The 19,168-nt window shown below is 33.6% G+C and overlaps 1 protein-coding gene across 1 annotated transcript; it reads left to right on the top strand.

The window, feature by feature from the left end:
• The first annotated feature begins 9,241 nt into the window (after window positions 1-9,241).
• LOC127878141 (FMRFamide receptor-like) lies at window positions 9,242-13,926 on the top strand. The gene is made up of 4 exons (XM_052424576.1): window positions 9,242-9,365; window positions 11,805-12,013; window positions 12,183-12,360; window positions 12,688-13,926. Exons 2-4 carry the CDS (start codon window positions 11,805-11,807, stop codon window positions 13,438-13,440), a joined length of 1,140 nt encoding a protein of 379 aa, XP_052280536.1. The 5' UTR covers window positions 9,242-9,365; the 3' UTR covers window positions 13,441-13,926.
• The last annotated feature ends 5,242 nt before the right edge of the window (window positions 13,927-19,168 follow it).

Genomic DNA, 19,168 nt, shown 5'->3' with positions numbered 1-19,168 from the left:
GGCAACACTATGCAACAAGCTGATAGATATTGCAAACGATCGTTTCCTACAACAGATGGTGACTGAGCCTACAAGATTTACAGAAACATCTGAAAAAACCCTAGATCTATTCTTTACAAACAACAGTTCATTAGTCAACAGTGTCGAGGTCATACCGGGAATCTCTGATCATGAGGCCGTGTACATAGAGTCCAGTCTGCGTCCTCACAAGGCACCCATCAAACAGCGTAAAGTCTTCGTCTACAACAAGGCGGACTACGATGCTATCAAAACTAGTCTTAAGCAGCTGATCTCCGACATGAAAACCTCAAACGACAACAGTATAAACAACCTTTGGACTGTCTTCAAAAATTATCTCTCAAAACTCATTGATAAACATATCCCGACAAAGATGTTAAATGACGTAAAGTGAAAAAGCCGTGGATAGACAGGAAAGTAAAAGGTGCCATCAGAAAGAAAACATGTTTCTATAGCAGAATGAAGAAAACCAAGAAAGATTTCGACATCCGAAAATGCAGACATCAAAAAGCACATCTTCAAAAACTCGAAAGACAATCCTACTTCTCATACATAAACAATTTGATTGAGCCTGAATAAGAAGACAACACAAGAGGACACATCTAAACAGAAACGCTTCTGGAATATTATTAAATCCTTAATGAAAGATAACACCGGTGTCTCTCCGCTGAAGCACATGGGCAGACTTTTTAATGAACCCATGGACAAGGCTGATATCCTCAACATGCAATATGAATCTGTTTTCACACAGGAGAACCAGGAACATGTCCCTACTCCACCAGGTACACCTCTACCATCCATGTCGGTGATCTGGGTCAACGAAGAGGGTGTAGAGAAGTTGCTGCGCAAAATCAATCCAAGGAAGGCTTCCGGACCTGACTGTATATCTGGCCGTATCCTGAAGGAATGTGCAGTTGAACTGGCTCCAATCCTGACCATGATTTTCAACGCCTCACTACGTGATGGAGCTGTACCAGACGACTGGCGACATGCGAATGTTACCGCCATCTACAAAAAGGGTACTCGCCATGAAGCCGCAAACTATAGACCAATATCCCCACCTCCTTATGCTGTAAGATGCTAGAGCACATCCTAGTAAGCAACATCATGAAGCACCTTGACACCCACAAAGTCATACATGACTGTCAACATGGATTCCGAGCTCGGAGAAGCTGCGAAACACAGTTACTTACACTGTACCATGAACTGGCTTCGTCACTAGACCAAAGAACTCAGACAGACATGGTGATCCTTGACTTCAGTAAAGCGTTCGATAGGGTCCCCCACAAGCGAGTACTGAAGAAGATAGAGCACTATGGCATCAAGGGGAATACACTGATGTGGATCCAGTCTTTTCGCACCGGTAGAACACAACAGGTATTGGTAGAGGGTCGGGCATCGACCACAGTACCAGTCATCAGCGGAGTACCACAAGGCTCAGTCCTGGGACCTCTACTCTTCTTGATCTTGATCAATGATCTCCCTGACTGCGTCCAATCCAGCACACGCCTTTTTGCCAACGACTGCATTCTTTACCGCCAAATCACATCAGATGTAGATCAAGCCATACTGCAAGATGACCTCAATTCTTTAGCCACATGGGAAAAGACGTGGGGCATGGAATTTCACCCCAAGAGGTGCAGTGTCTTGCGTTTCAGCAGATCTTAAAGCCCCAAGACCTTTATCAACCACCTGTAAGGCATTCCACTTACTTTAGATAAAACAACGAAATACCTAGGCGTGGACATTCAATCTAACCTATCCTGGAGGCAACACATACTTAGAACAACGAAAAAGGCAAACAGTACGCTCGGATTTTTACGAAGAAACTTGCACAAGGCTACTGAATCGACTAAAACAAACGCCTATTACACCATGGTTCGATCAAATCTTGACTACTGCTCTTCCATTTGGAGTTCCTACCAGAAGGACATGATACATAAAGTTGAAATGGTTCAGCGTAGAGCAGCTCGCTTTGTCACCAATCGATACCGAAACACCAGTAGCGTCTCAGACATGATTGACCATCTGCACTGGGAATCGCTGGAGACAAGGAGAGGAAAAACTCAACTGATTATGTTATATAAAGTCATCAACAACTTAGTCGATATACCAGCTTCAAAGTACTTGACACCAGTTACCTCCAGAACAAGAGCGGCAAACCACCATACTCACCAATACAGGCAGTACTCTACATCTACAGACACCTTTAAGTACAGCTTCTTCCCACGGACTATACCGATGTGGAACAAACTACCAGCCAGCACCGCTGAGACTCCCTCCATGGTATCCTTCAAGAGGGAGCTGTCGACCCAACCCTTCTAGGGGATACCACTTCCAACTACTACTTTTCCAAATGAGGAGGGAGCTGTGCCAGCGGGGTATCATACCCTGGCAAAGCTACGCAAGCTGGATTGGTCACTCTGATGGAGGGTAGAAGTTGGTATCTTATCTTATTCTTTTATCATCTTTTACCTTTGCAACCTTGACCGATGCTATATTTCTATTTCACAATTTAATTTTTTTTTCTTGCGCACCGTTAAATCATTGTCGGTGATGACAGGTTAACGTACCATGTAGATGTAGATGATATTTCTTGGGTGTTGGAAAGTATACTCCGAATGTTGCTGTAAGTGGAGAGATGGGTTGGAAACAACCAATTGTTAGAAAATGAGTTTCAGTATGTAGACAGTATTTTAGATTTATGAGTATGAATGATAATTTAAAATTAATAAATCTATATATGTATGTGGTCCAAAGCTTACAATGTTAAAAATGATTTTTAGATTGAAGAAACTTTTATCAGAAATTTATAATGCTGATGTATTAGATAATATTGGAAATGCTAAACCTACTATATCAATGTTGGAAGTGAAATTGTTAGGTATTGAAAGAATAAGTGGGAGCTGTTGTTTGAGAGGCACAATGCTATAAGAGGAAACGGTGGTAATAAATTTAGAACTTACAGAATATTTAAATCACAGTATTGTACAGAAAAATATCTTATGCGCAATATGCCATTTCAATATAGATCAGCTTTTACAAAATTTAGGTGTGGTGTTGCGCCACGAAGAATAGAAACAGGTCGCTATGAAAATATTGATGGGTCAAATAGAAAATGTTTTAATTGTCCTGATTGTGTTGATGATGAAACGCATGTGTTGTTTGATTGTCCGTTATATAGTGTTATCAGAAAAGACCTAGTCTCTGCACTCGATACTATGTTAGCAAATAATGGTAAAATGTCAGATGACGACAAATTGCTTAGAATGTTTAGTGACGAAAACTTTGTATATTTATCTGCCAAAGCCTGCCATTATATTCTAGTAGAAAGAAAACGAAAAGTGTATTGTAGAGTTTTATCTATTTAAATTTCGAAAATTTGTAAATGATGTTGACTAAATAAGAATTTTTTTAAAATAGATATTCATGGTTATTCTAGTCACATACAAGAAGCAGTCACTTTCAGATGCACATGTCGTTTTAATTTTGTAGGATAATACACTGAATGTTTAGGAGAAAATTTTAGCATCTCCTATTTATTAATACTGAAGGGATTCCCCTTCTCTTGCATGATTTTGAGTGTTTGACCTGAATATATAGATATGAGTATCTAGCAGAGTATCTAGTAGTTGCTTCTGGTATCATAATAGGAAACATTGTATTATAACAGCTGTATCATAAGTGTTAAATATCAATTTTTCAAATCTCATAAGACGTTATACATGCATCGCTAGTATAACAGGAATTTTATGGGGTGGCATAGATTCCTTTCTTGTTGCTTAATACTACCATACTCACTAAACCATCATTTAATCGTCTTAATTTTGTTTGTAGACATTACACTTCTTCACTATTTAATTTTGGGCAACTTTAATTCTATTCAATTTTCTGCTCCAATAAAAAGTTATATTAGCCCTAGATTTGCAAAATGACATCTTTATAACACCCATAACAATTAGATCTAAGGTTAATCTTACACCTATATATTTTGTATTAATTAAAACCGCTATTTGAAGTTGAAAACTTGAACAACATTCTCATATGTAGTAGTGAAATATGTTCATAAATTTTTAGCTATTGACGTTGAATTGTATTTTTAGAATATGTAGTCTCTTATAACGCAATTGTGAGTGGCATTTATGTACTATGTTTTAAAGCTATTTTATATATGTTTTACTAGGTACATGATGATGAGACTTTAATAAACTATCTTATCTTAATAAACTATCTTATCTACACAGTGTTTGAAAAACCATGTTACGGTGTTGAAAAACTGGCCTCGCCAGACAGTAATTGTTTTAATTAACCTGCTCCATGTTTCGATATTTATATCACAAACTTATGAAGCAAAATGCAGATTGTACTAAAGGCAATACTATTATTTGATGTGTGCATGATTCCTTTCTATTGTTTCGTTTAAAAGGTTGAGGTGAACTCCGCCAAATAGGTAATTTACCTTTTTTCAAAATAAAATAAAAAAGAAGATCAACATAACCAATATTGCAATCTCAAAATGTCTGTATCAATGCATTCAATTCACTTATCTACCGCTAACTTGTATGATCTTCAACCCTGACAGCATCATTTGAAAACAAAAAGAAAGAGACAAGAGACAAGATAATAGAGAGGATAAGTTTTCAAGTTTGACAGATTCTGTAGAAAAGTGTTCCTAAATATGGTTTGCCATGTTTTTAAACAAACTGCTTTTGTCAGTTAATTTTGAATGTTTGTAAGCGCCGATGATTTCAGACAATTTTAAACTAAGTACGATCGGTCAATCAGAAGGCATTTTATACTGTCATCTATTTAGACGATAGTCTACTCACCAAAGTTCTTTTTATTTTTCAGTGTGATCATGCTAAGTTTTGTATTAACGATTTATTTCAAAATTCTATGAGCACTTTTGTACATATTAGAGCTATTAATGTTAATAAACCAATACCAACAACAACACTCAAAGTACGAGATAAATATACGTTTAAACATTATTTATAGATATCATGTCTTTATGAATAAAATAACTCAATTTATATTAAGAGACACTTATCTTTTCGTAATTGCCTTAATTTCATTATAGTAACAAAGCACATGTTACGATAAACGTTGTCGCAACGGTGACATATTCGATAATAATATCCCGGGATGACCCTGATAATTGGACTCCAGAAAAAATACTTAGAACATGTCCGTGTGTATTATTAAAAAATGTCGGTGCTATTTGCGATTGTCACTTGATATTCTTGAAAAACATGCCGAATTATCGGTAAATATTTAAATATCTAAAACAATACAAACAACTATCTGAGACTAGTAAAATTTCTCCGATAATTCCATCAGCAGACAGATTGCCCAGCAGGAATAAGGCGTCAAGAGAAAGTTTCTGTGTGGTAGTTTACACGGGATGTTAACACTTTGATTGCAGTAAGGTTAGTGAAAACATTATTTATAAGTTATTTGTTAATTTTCATATATTTTCTCAAAAATATTTTAACATCGCAATTATATATGAATACAAAATACATGTGTTTGTTTATAAAAAAATTACATGACACAAATATTGAATGCTGATCAGTTTTTTTTATCTAAATGTTGTTTATCATTGACGGTAAAATAAATTGATCGCATAAGTACATTTTAATGATTTTATACAATAAAAGCCCCGTGACTCATATAATAACGGCTCCTCTTTAATTAAGATATACTGTAAAATGAACTATTCTTTTTAAAAAAGGACAACGCGGCTAAATTCACATTAGGTAATGGATTTCATAATGCACTAACTTCTAGTAAAGTATATGAATGTTTTTTATGTCTTCAGCATCGTTAATCAAGAAAAATAATGCATACTACAGTCTCAACTCGGGAGCACAATATCAGCTAACAGTCAAATGGGACCTCGAAACGAATATGTAGCACTAGAGGTTCATGCATAAAAAATTTAAACCTTTTTTGTATGGGTTAGAAAATTTAAACATATAAAAAACTAAGGAGGTGGACACGGACATTTTTTCACCGAATATTAGTTCTTTACCGATGGTGAGCAAACCTGCCCAAACTTTTCCTTAGTAAACTAGTTAACAATTTAATATTGTTTCATTAATTATCCTGGGGTCCGTCTTATCAAAGATCGTACGAAAATCTTAACTTACGATTGAATTTTGTAATTTTAAAATATAAGTGATTAAGACTGTATGTTTCAAATATAAAGGATATTTGACAGCTACTTTAAAAATGAATGGAAATGTTCAGCAAAAGTAATTAAAAATGTGACGGTAACGTATATATGGCGCTTCGAAAATTGCATCGTAAGGTGAGAATGTCGTACGATCTTTGATAAGACGGGCCCCAGATGCATTAATGAGAATCGCAAGATAAAATTACTGAGTTAAAAAATGAACTGCTAAAGTCTGAGCACGTTTCATTGTAAATTAAAGCATAAACCACGAGACTACTTGTTACATTTACATAGAGTAATTATTTACATTCTAGACCTGTAAATCCTGAAAAAAGCAAGTTGTCCTCAATTCGCTTTTTGATGTTTCTTTTGTTAGATTATATCAAGCTCAAAAAGTAAAATAAAACAACACATAAAAAAATGTTCAATAAAAAATAATTTCATCTTTATCTTAGATCGATTTATTTCATAATTGAACGTAAATGTCGCATATTCAAGTAATTCAACAATTGTATGATAAAAAAATACCCGGGAAAAATAATTAGATAGGATAGGATGTAATCAATTTTGGACCGCTATGAAATAATGACTTTTTGTACGTAATTAAAACTACATATTCCCAAAACTTTGATGCACGTTTAAAGGTTATATTTTTGATTATTTATCTCAGCAAATGAAACTGATCATCGTATTGCTACATTTAGTCGAGAGCTCACATATATTTATATAAATGTATCCTGTATGATGAGATTTTTTGGTTTTGATACATCTAAATTATATACACAGAGATGCGTTATTCATTGTGCAGAATCTGATCATTGAGAGCATTTTTTCGATCCTAAAATTGCGTAGAGTAAACGTTTTGACTTCAAGAAGATCGACATACGCCACACACTCTTGAAGAATATAAGAATAACATGAATTTTAATAATGTAAGATTAATCTCCTTGTGTTCATTATATAGTATTTCATGTTAATGGCGGAAACATTTGGATAATATGAAAAATATGCTGAGATTAATGTTTTTTGTAATAAGTATGTTTATAGGTTGCCTAACACTCTTTTGATAAGCTCAATTAAATATTTGTTAACGGTCATACAAACGTGCCCCGGAGTCATTTTAAAAGGCGCTGAAACTACGTTTTTGTAATACAATCGTTATAAAAAATATTTACAAGATTTTCCGATACACACGCACTTTTTGTGTAACCAAGAGCTCGGATCAAACCGTAGGTCTTTGGAGATAAACTGTCTTTGGCTTTGTATTGTTGTTTTAAATGACCTGTCTGAAAAGGGATACTCTGCATTGTATCAAAACTGTAATGTTATTAATTTGTTGAATCCATATTATCCCTGTTATTTTATTGAAGAGAGTAGTAAGCATAACAATTAACCTAATATTAATTAAATTTATGAATGAGACTATTATTAATTGACTGTCTAATATTATATATATATACTTTTTATATTGAATTTAAAAAATCCATGGTAGCTGGAGAGTAATTTCATAAGATCTGTCAGAGTGGGAAAAATCTCATGTATTGTAAAGTTTGAGTATAACTTTGAAGACAAATTTCACAGTTGTGTCCAAAAATGTCCACGCTGTATCGGGCACGTTAAATTAACGAGATTCTCGTCAAGTTAATTAATGTATTTATGTATTGAAAGCGCAAACGTATGTAAGTATGTACATTGAAAGTGTTGAACAATTTTGTTATTAAATAACTAAATCGACTGGTCTATAGCCTAAAAGGGCTTCGTTAAAATGAGTTTCCGCGAGTATTTTATTTATCGTCCGTCTGTCAGACCGTTCGTTCGCCCGTTTGTCCTCCCTTCGACCGCCCTTGTCGAGGACTTTTGTCATACGCATTATTAAAGAAACAAATATGAAACGTTATATGCTGCATTTTTGTTAAGTTGGATCAGAGTATATTGTTAGATTATTTCGACATAAACAAGTGAGTGAGTGTCCTAAAATTACCAATTCGACAGTGTTGAAGCAAATGTATTGTTTTGCGCAAATCCCCAAGAACTAATGATTCGAATTTGATTATGTTGTTTCTAATATTTTTTTCAAGGAGTAAATCTCTTCTGTAACAATTATATTTTAATTTCAGTGTAAAATACATGGAAGGAATACGACAATTCAAAATACCATTCTAGACAACTCAAGTAACAAGGGGTTATGAATTTATTGGCATGGCGTTCGGGTCTGTTGATCTTTAAGTTATTGTACAAACTCTTGTTCACATTCTGACAATAAATAATTCATGGCCATTATCCTGAAGTATACATCAGTTTTTTGTGTGAATGTGTGTGTGTGTGTGTGTGTGTGTGTGTTGTAGATACGATAATAATTTTGTTTGCTGAAGCAATTGAATTGTTCTTGTTATATTTAACGTCAAAGTCATTCAACGCCCAGTAAAATGACAAACGATTTTCGTGGAAGTACTTTTGCTACATATAAGGACGTTTCAAATTAAATCTCCTACCAGCACTTATATGACAACGTTCTAGCACCGAAACACTAAACAAATGGTATAAGTTTATGTTGACGCGTTAATTAATGATTGAACATGTGTTAAAATAAGTAACATATATGACGTTTGACCGTTAAAATAGTTTATTACTGACTTTGTTTTGGATACGTCAACTTAGGAAAAATGCGAATAATTCAGAAATGTATATTAAGTCAAGTGATGTTTAATTTGTATTCATTATTTAAAAAAAATACAACCAATATGCTAAACACGTGCATTCTGGTCAAATATCAATATCAATTATGCTTATTTAAATGTATAGTAATCAGAAAAAATATAGAAGTAGCATCACACGTGATGCTTAACCGATGTAAATGCTTTGTCGCGAAATGTATAACAAAGCAAAAAGAAATATATGCATAATATGACAGCCCTGCGTCTATTGACAAATGAAACATTAGACAGATGGAGCTACCTACACATATTAATTTTGAATGCATAGCAATACAATATTCGTTATGAGTATAAAATAACCGCCGGGCGCTTTCATCCGTCATTCAGATGCGGGCCGTAGACTAGCTTGCAACGAATAGCAATACGATGTGTGCTCTATAAACAAGTAGTGTTCAACGGAAAGAGAACGAGATTGCATATAGACATACATGGATTTATGAGACGAAAGTAGCAGAGTGAGTATAAAACCATACGAAAACAAATGAAACCATTTTTTAAATTATGTTATATTCATTTGTTCGTAATCGGTTCTTTCTGAATTATCGCTTATATTTAACATTTTGTTTCGAACTGAATAATAACTAATACTATAACTACTACTACTACTACTACTACTACTCATAACAATTATAATAGAATTAATTCTAATTCTTATCATGTAAGCTGTACAATTTAATAATTATGATAATAATAATAATAATGACAAAACATAAAGGTGTAAGTTTGCAATAACAATAATTATGATAATCTAATGCTTGTGTTACTTGATTGTGTTTAATTATGACTGAAGCGATGCCTTTATCAACACCTTAGACACATGTAAATACACACACATGTATTCTATAAATATCGCACATCATCTGCGATGAATACCGTTAAAAATGCTGTAATTTGTACAAACGGTTTTACAAACATTAACAACTTTTTATTCAAATGTTATACATTATACTGAAATCAACAGACTTTCCTGGATTAGCTTTACAAGTTTCTTACTTTCTTATGCATACATTTGTTTATGAACTATTATTGCGTATTGAATTTGCTTACACTGTTGACAGCCATAACTAATAACACGAAAAATTTCTGATGAGAAATAAATAAGGTGAATGGAAATTGAGAACATGTTGGTGCTGAATGAAGTTAAGGTATGCTGGAATAAACGCCATACGTATGAAAAGAGAATGATACATTTGTAATATGTATGTTGTAACATATGGTCGACTCTTAGTTATAAAATGAATGAAGATCTTTAGAAACAGAAAAGTAATCAAGTTCGAAAATGACGTCAATATAGATAACACGACCAATGCTTATCATAGCAATTGATGGATAAATACAATTAAAATTTGGGTATAACACTTAATTTGACTTAAGTTATCATCTCATATTTAATATTGAACAGATTGTTAAGTTATAATTCAGATTATCTATTGATGTGTTACTTTTCTTTCAAATTCAATGGTTTAGAATAGCCCATATAATTCAATAATGTCATATTTATTTAAATAGGGAGTCTTCAAAGTAATATCCGTCTAGTAAATTAAGTATTGCTTTCATACTGACGCACACTTTTTTTCGATGATAGTTTTTCAAATGACTTAGCTGAATTTTAAAATTAGTTTATTTTATCAACGACCGATCTAAGACAGTGACCATAGCTTTTGCCATTTATGTGCGCGTCTATTTAGTCCAATTGTTAGGCAATTGATATCTTGCTATACATTAAAAACCTCACCCCGATAGTATCGCGTGTTGCCTGGTAAAAGTGTTATTTGTGTTGAACATGTGCTTATCTAGAACGCCACTTGACGCGCTTATGTTTAGCCCGGTGTTAGCAGGGCCATTATCTAGTTTTATTTATTATATCCATGTTAATTTACATCCAATTCGTAGTTCATGATGAAATTCGGCTTGAGGTTGAGCATGGATTCCATTGATGGTGTGCGAAATATCACTTTATATCTCTGTTGATTTATTCCGATCAAATTGGAAACATATTTTTTCTTATATTTTAATTATATGCAGACAAATTTGTTACTTTAACATTTGAATCATTGTGATTAAGAAGTCGAGTGTTTCTTTCATTTGAGGAAATGTTGGTTACTTTAATTGAAAGTGAATGTTAAAGAAATTGTTCGCATACATGTTTGTTCGTGTTAAATTAAATTGCACATAAGATATTGCTCTAAAATTGTATTATCATAAAACGAGGCTTATGCTATTAGGTTAAACATTATTTACACATATATGTTTCATGAATTTTGCTGGGCCAAGTGTGAGGTTGAGCGCTCTAAAACCGGTTTAAACCCCCAATGCTTTGCATTGACCTTTCCAAGGAGTTGACTCCCAGCTTTATTCTTATATGTGTTTATGTTGTTTTGTATTGTGCTGTTTTGTACTGTTTAGGCAATTGGTCACTTTCCTTAAATAAAGGACAAACTTATTGTATATAATGAGAATGCAATACTGCTCCAGCAGCTGGAGTTTCATTTCTTTATATTCTTTATATATCGACTGGAAAGAAATGTGTACACAGATAACGATTATAATACTCATGCATAATCTGAAACAGCTGATAAATCGTTATTAAATACATTATTGTTATTTGTAGAATAGTATTATATATTTTCGTTGTAGTTTGTATAACTTATTTTTATGCAATAATACCTCGATTTCTTTTTTTTGCTACAGCGAAATAAAACATTTTGATTCAAAAATTGTAATACAATTGAACATTTAATTTTCTAAAGGAAGTCAAATATTTAATCATTCACTTAACATAACACAAGAAACAAATTAAAAGTTTTTCTTAATATTTATATTCCTAAATAATAAAACTGTTTACCGGAATTTACGTCAAGTATAGATTTTGTATTAAGAACTTTCGATTTCAGATGAACTCCTCCAGCAGTAATGCCACGACTGCATCCACCACGAATACGAGCGGGCTTGCGCCAATCAATCAATTTGAGCTCTGGTCACCGTTCGAGATTCTACGTGAGACCGCCCCACATGTGATAACCATTGACAGGGTGGTTACCCCTATTTGGTACATCATTGGCTTCATCGGGAACCCAATCTCGGCCAAAATATGGCTTTCAAGGTAAAATCCAATATTATTCGTGCAAATCAAATATCCCCGTATATAAACTCGTCTGTAAACTCCATCTTTGAAAAATGATAATTATATTGATTTGATGTCGTTAAGAAAATAAAGATAATTATTATAACCTCTGACTTTTAACATTCTTCAATAGTCATGTTCATTTCAGGAAAGTGAGCAGTTCTAATTCCTCTGCAGTTTATTTTGGCTCCCTTGCCATTGTTGAAACTCTGTACCTTATCTTGCACGTGATTTACGAACTTCACGTGGCTTGGGGTTACAACACGTACCACAAACGAGTTTCCTGCGAGATATTCAACTTTCTCTTTTTGACACCTCAGTACATGGTAAATAATGGTAAATTTATCAGCTATTTTAAATCAGTGGCGTGTTACACATTTACACCTTGCATATAAGTACTGGTCGGGATAAACTATGAATGGCTCTGTTTCATCCTTCACAACTGCAAGTTATTATCATTTATTCTTACATCCGATCTGATTAACGCGACCCGACTTCTGGTTATACACATTCCCGCCATTTAATATGATGTATACATTTCATTTTTCTTGTAGAAATGTCATTTGTTTTCTTTGTGTAAATATCTATGTGCGTGTTTTATTTTAGTTTTAACCTTAAACGTTCGAAAGTTAATACCTACTCAATAATTTCAGGCACCAATGCTTGTATTGGGATTTACAACCGAGCGATATATCGCCGTCTGCCATCCGTTTGTCAAAGAGAAATATTGTACTGTTACCCGTGCAAAGATCGTAATAGGCTGTATGTCCGCTACTTCGGTCGTGTTGGGACTGGTCCAAGTATACATTTGGGCGTTTGATGACGTTCTCGGGTGCGTCTTTCGTCCTTCCACAATAGGGTTTCACACTGTATGGACATGGATAACGGAGATGTTGCTTTTTCTTGTAATCCCGGTTGCTTGCCTCATTATTAACGTGTTAGTAATCCGAGAAATAAAGCGCATTCAGATACAAAGTGAAGCGCATGGACAGGGGGCCAATCCAGCCTCAACAACAACCTTGTTATGTGTCTCATTTTATTTCATATTTACACTGCTTCCAGCGACAATTGTTTACGCCATACAGACATCTATTCTACAAGGGGATCCATATTTAAGGCTTGACAAATGGGCAAGTGACCCCACGTGGAAGGCATATTTCGTTTATCTAACAATACGCAAAGTCGTTGAGGAAATATGTCTTTCCAATTACGCGTCATATTTTATTATTTATTATGTCACTGGGGTGTACTTTAGAAGAGCATTCACTGACTTATTTAAGTGGGCACATTTTTCAAAAAGGAGAAAATCGTTTAATAGAGCAACGACTTCCGACTACAGCCCGACATGTAATGGAAAAGCACTGTGTTCTGAGACATTCGTGCTCAACGAAATGGATGATCAGTGAATTCGCGTAAAACATAACAGAAAGCCGTTAGAAGCAGAACAATATATATTGTAAACTAGGGTTATCTTGTTACATAGATAAGCATAGAGACCCATAGTGCAAGCGTTGTTCAAACATGTTCAAACAATACAATACTACAATTACTTTTTTTATTTCTTTAATTGTTATTCATGTTTTATACTGTAGCTCTATGGTTTCGATATGTTTACACTTATAAATTTAAAGCATGTAATGACAAACTCTAAAACATGCCAAAATAACAAGTCCCTTTAATAGTGTTTATCGTTAAACAAGTAAAATAAAAAATCGTTGAAGACGAACGCAAGCAACCGATATGTCTTTATAAGTACGAGAAAAGTCTGCCTTAATCGCTAAGCATTTTTATTTATTAGTGTTATAACATTCTATGGAACTCGAATTACCTCGTTGTTCAACAGATGTTTTCGTACATATGCTTGCACAATATTGTGGAATAAATATCCGTCAGATGCTGTTTTGCGTAAATACACAAATAAAGACAAGCTGCATCGATGTATCAAGGAACATTTATGAAACATTTTCCGACACCTATTTATTATAGTTATCAGGTATGTTCACGGGAATGAGCTGAGCATACTATAAGGCTGATTTTTGATGTACATTTTAACTTAATAAATTAGTTTTTAAGCACACTCATATAACTCCATTTATATTATATTCTTCAAAATGGTTTTATTTTGCAATTATAACATGAACATGCAGACTAATATAGTTCAGCGCTTGAAACACAGCCTCGCATATAACATTTGCAGGCGCACCTTCAATTATAAATTAACACATTCTTTGAACTTCTGGAGACGTGATATTTGTTTAAGAGAGGAAGAAAATATAGGTTCAACACATTATTTTAATGAAATTTATCTTTACTCGTACTTGTAGAAAACGAATACTATTCTTGTAATCCGAAACACGAATGATAGAAATATAATCTACGCTGATGTAGACGCTTTATGTCTTCTTGTGTGATCTTAAACATGTAGTTTAAATGGGAAACTAATATTCACGTACGTCGTCCTAAATATGGATGCAATATTTAGAGAAGATTATCATATTTAATTATAGTTTCAGAGCATGGCGGCCAAATAATATCGAAAAAAAGTGTAAATATTGTTTTTATCAGAATATCACATCTATACAACGAACCAAACATGCCCTGTTTAAATGTCGTTGTCCAATGGCTGAACCATTTGATGGCCTCGAGACGGCAGGAAGTACTTATTGAATTATACGGAACGTTCTTACTTACGCACGACTAGTCGGTTGGTGAACAGAAATATATTCTAACAGAATGACAGACAAATAAAAGGATGAAATGTTGGGCGTTCAGGCAGCTAGGGAAACAACCTTGCAAGTTGGCGAATAGAAAGTCGGAACCACTCTCTTACGTTTGAAAGTTGACATTTTCTGTTGTTAAATATGCAAATACAGAAACTCCGTAGACATGACGATATGATAAATATTCATTTTCTGCCGATGTGCTTATCTTTATGTAATTGATTATGCAGTTCAAGGCAATACATATAACATTCAAAAAAATACCAACCACAACAAGCTTAATTGTAAATATCAATTAACATTCTACCATCGTTAGTTAATTATACTGACAATAAAAAATATGATGTGTTTTGAAAATATAGTTTTGCAACGCCTTTTATGTCCACAAGCGCAACAGAATTACAACTTTCTGACGAATGATGCAATAACTTTATTACAAGTATCCACTAAAATTATTTCTGCTGACAAGATCAGAACCCACCATAGCATTTATTCTAGATCATTATCCATCGCAAGCAAGATATAAAATATCCGACCTTTTACGTTGTATGTTTATGCACAATTATAATAATCAATGTAATCATAAGCTGTTGTATTTAATAGCGAGTACTAGTGCAAAACTTGTTAAGTAAGTGCTAAGTAACAGTTTTATAAACGGCGTAAACGACTTTAAACATAGCGCCCATAACAGAGTTTGTGCAAACGAAAAACGGTAATTTAAGATATTTGTGTAAGCTTTCTATTCTAACTGCAGTATCAACAATCATGATATCAGATTGATTTGTTGATGTTTAGGAATAAAGCTGACGCGATGTCTTCATACCAAATGAATGAAGAAACAGTCATTTTGTTTCGTAAAATATATGACAGTGACTTTTTTTTTGCTTTTTATTTCACAGTTGTTCCTTTTGGAATGAGAATATAGCGCGATTAATATGAAATATGGACAAAGGAAACGGTACTTCTATGAATAAACATTACAGTTTTCACATTGTTTATAAGTGCATTTTTGTACTGCATTTTAAAATGTATGTTATACAATGCTATTGAATCATAGTTTTGTGTAAAAAACTTAAAACACCAATCATTAAGATCTTTTGAAACGGTTGGCTTCTTTTTGGTAAATTTTGTTCAGATTGTTTTGAAAAAAAAGCTTTTTCCGAGCATACATTTGACATTTGATAAAAGTACACATTTTATATATCAAAACGGCAATTTAAATTATTAAACATAACTTAAAATACAGTATCAGTTTATGGAGTTTGACAGAATTTAGAAAAATGCATGTGGCTTATAGTAAGTATTTATTCTGTTTACAGGAAAAACGATCTCATAAAGTCAAAATAGATAAAAACAAGTACCTAACCCGACTTACTGCAATATGTTCAGTACACTGTCGAAGAAAATGTAAGAGATTATGGTAAAATAATAATGTATTAAGTATGCATTATTCAGTAAAGTAGAATAGTTACAACAACAAAAAATAGTTTTGAAGAGATGGAAGAATAGACCGATAAAACAATCAAGTCTTAATACAGTAAACAGTAGCTGGACAGACCAACTGGAAGGGACTTCCGTAAATGTAAATTGTAAAAAGCCAAAAGTCACGGACATGGATTGGACGCAGTACAAGTGTAGGATGGTCTACTGTCATGTCCCCAGCTCACCCGTATTTCTTGTTTAATTCACAAAGTGTCAAAGTCTAAGTATAATTTTCAATCTTAATTCAAAGGTATCGGTACACGTTACGATGTGCCGTTTGTTCTACACTTAGTATTGCCATCGATAAGATTCCTTAGCAACAATCTATCGACACGTGTTCCAGTATGATGTATGGAAAGATTTATTGGGTACCGGAAGGTTTAGGTGCATTCCGGTGCCCAATTAACGCATCCTTATGTGGTGTTTATTGTTCATTACACTTAATGATCTTTTCACTCAAAGACGTACCTCGGATCTCGGACAACTTTTGAAATAAGATCCAAGTACATCCATTGGTCCTTAGTAACATGTACCTGAAATGCATGAATTGTAATAATGGGCATTATAAAAGATTGAGTATTATAATAATTAAATAACACAAGTATTTAATATCATATTTATAAAAATGACAGTTGATATTATCAGTCCAAAAATACCATGTAAGTGTTTTATACACGTTTATAATGTTTGCGTTTTTTAATAATATTTTTGTATCTTAACTATTCTTTCATATGCGTAATTAACATATAAAATTGGATTCCTCAATACAGAGGTATGCAAATCTTTTTTACAATGCACTTGCCGGCTCACCTTGCATTTGTATCACTAATTAAAATCTTAGATACGATCACTGAGTTTAATGCATGATGTAATTTTTTCGACAGGACACTTTGTTATTATTATTATGAGAACAAGAAGCTATTTTTTCAACCTAACATGAATACCACAGCTAAGTAATCGCGCTTTTAGACACATTATTACTGATTATATATCCCATTTTTATACCGACATTGACGGTATAGCACCTCATGGAATAAACTAGTCTGTATCACACCGTGTTGAATATACCTGTCGCGTACACGGACTTCTTTTTACTTTACTACTGAATGATTTCTCATAAGAAATCTCTTGAGTCGAGAAAACTTTAGCTTTAAAATTATACGACATTCAACCTTTAGATCTAGTCAAGGGACATAATTTTTCGCCAACCGTATAATCAATCAGCTGATTGATGGCGTCATAAAATGACGTCTAAAAATAAGTGATGTCATCTTTTGGTGTACACAAAACTAGTATGCGATATCTGGGAATAAAACATTGAAGACGCGCATTTTTTTCGTGTAAATTTATCCTGGATGTAAATATGAAAAAGTGCATATTATATGGACTAGTTACCTCGGATGGAACCGGTGAGACGAAGGATTTAGATCTACATGGAAATCTAGCTTATTCGTGTTATTGATGTTCAGAATGCGCGTGCCTGTTTGGATGTGAAATTGTGTGTGTAGAATATATTGATGGGTGTGTATTTTGGCTCAGTAGTCTATTCGAATTGTTTTGCTTTTGGATGTAAGTAAACGTAAGGGTATTTTAATTGATGAATAAACTTTGTCTTTGTTATTGTATCAAAGAAAGTCTATTCAGTAAGAATAACCCGTTTGCAACAAGACGAATAGTTTCAAAGTTTAATAGAATTATGACGGATTATCTTGTGTTTGGGTCACAAACTACATGATGTGAAGGCTAGATATTTACGCCATCAAAATCTGCAGCGTCCATGAAAAAATAAGGCGAGTATAGTTTTTTGATAATTTATGTTTAGAACGACTCTGTGTGTACATGTACATGAATGTTGACTTCGACATCATTTTGCCAGGAGCAATGGCCGCCATATTGGATTTTGATAATTTTCTTTCGAGAATAAATGAATTATATTAAATTAAAATCTTCTTTTCGCGGTCGTAATGTGTTACAATTTGCATGCTTCATAAATTGAATCGAGGCATATGGTGATATTTTATCTCATTTTATAGATTTTGTGTGAATTTTTTAAGACTATTTTGCGTACCAGAACAGATAAGCCTACATTCTATATCATTACGCATGATTACATTCGTTAGATTTTGAGCGCTTTTAAGAATGAATTAAAATATGAATTAAGGTTATTAGATCTATTTATGTTAAATGTTACGTTGAAAGAAAAATAAAATGGGATAAATAGAATACTAGGGTTAGCATTGAATACAGAGAAGTTTATGTTGCTCGGCTCGAACACCGAAAGCGCTCGCCAAGGCTCGCGCTCCCGGCGTTCTAAGCCTCGCAACATAAACTTCTCTGTATTCAACGCTAACCTAGTATTCTCTATTTTTCTAATTGCTTGATGAATAGTTCATAACTTGACTATGTGATGCACAAAGACGAAATCAATTTGCAAAGTGATATTGTTTCATTGCATAGTGCCATATTACTTACAGTAACGTTTCTCTGGTAAACATAACACCATGAAAGAGTTGCAAACTGTGCATTTTTGTAAGGATTTGCCTATTTATATAAACTGTGAAGCAATTCTCGTTTAACTAACTCTACGACTTTAAACGTTGGTAATTTTAAGCAACGTGATTAGCGATTTTTTATTTGGGAAATTAAACTTTGATTGTTTATTACTTAAACAACCTTAAACAACCTAGTAACTATATTGTGTGCTTTATTACATGGATTTTATCGCTTGGTATTGTGAATAGATTTCCTACCATATATCCTACTAAAGTACAATCGCGAATTCAATAGATGTGCCTCTCTTGATGCTGCCTGTGTGTACATTATTTAATATTCACTACACGTGTGGTATGTTGTGGAAACGCAATAAAAACTATTGCTGTGTATATTATTACGCCTTTGACCTAAACAGTTCTTGTAATGAGACACTAACGTT

This window comes from Dreissena polymorpha, chromosome 4 (assembly GCF_020536995.1).
Source record: "Dreissena polymorpha isolate Duluth1 chromosome 4, UMN_Dpol_1.0, whole genome shotgun sequence".
NCBI lineage: Eukaryota > Metazoa > Mollusca > Bivalvia > Myida > Dreissenidae > Dreissena > Dreissena polymorpha.
The sequence above is the reverse complement of the archived record's forward strand: the minus strand, read 5'-3'. Positions and strand labels throughout refer to the sequence as shown.

Excerpts from the sequence above, each read along its gene's own strand:
- LOC127878141 (XM_052424576.1), top strand. The coding sequence starts at position 11,805 with ATGAACTCCTCCAGCAGTAATGCCACGACTGCATCCACCACGAATACG. Across the intron at positions 12,014-12,182 it reads GCCAAAATATGGCTTTCAAG|GAAAGTGAGCAGTTCTAATT; the intron begins GTAAAATCCAAT and ends TGTTCATTTCAG. Across the intron at positions 12,361-12,687 it reads TTTTGACACCTCAGTACATG|GCACCAATGCTTGTATTGGG; the intron begins GTAAATAATGGT and ends CAATAATTTCAG.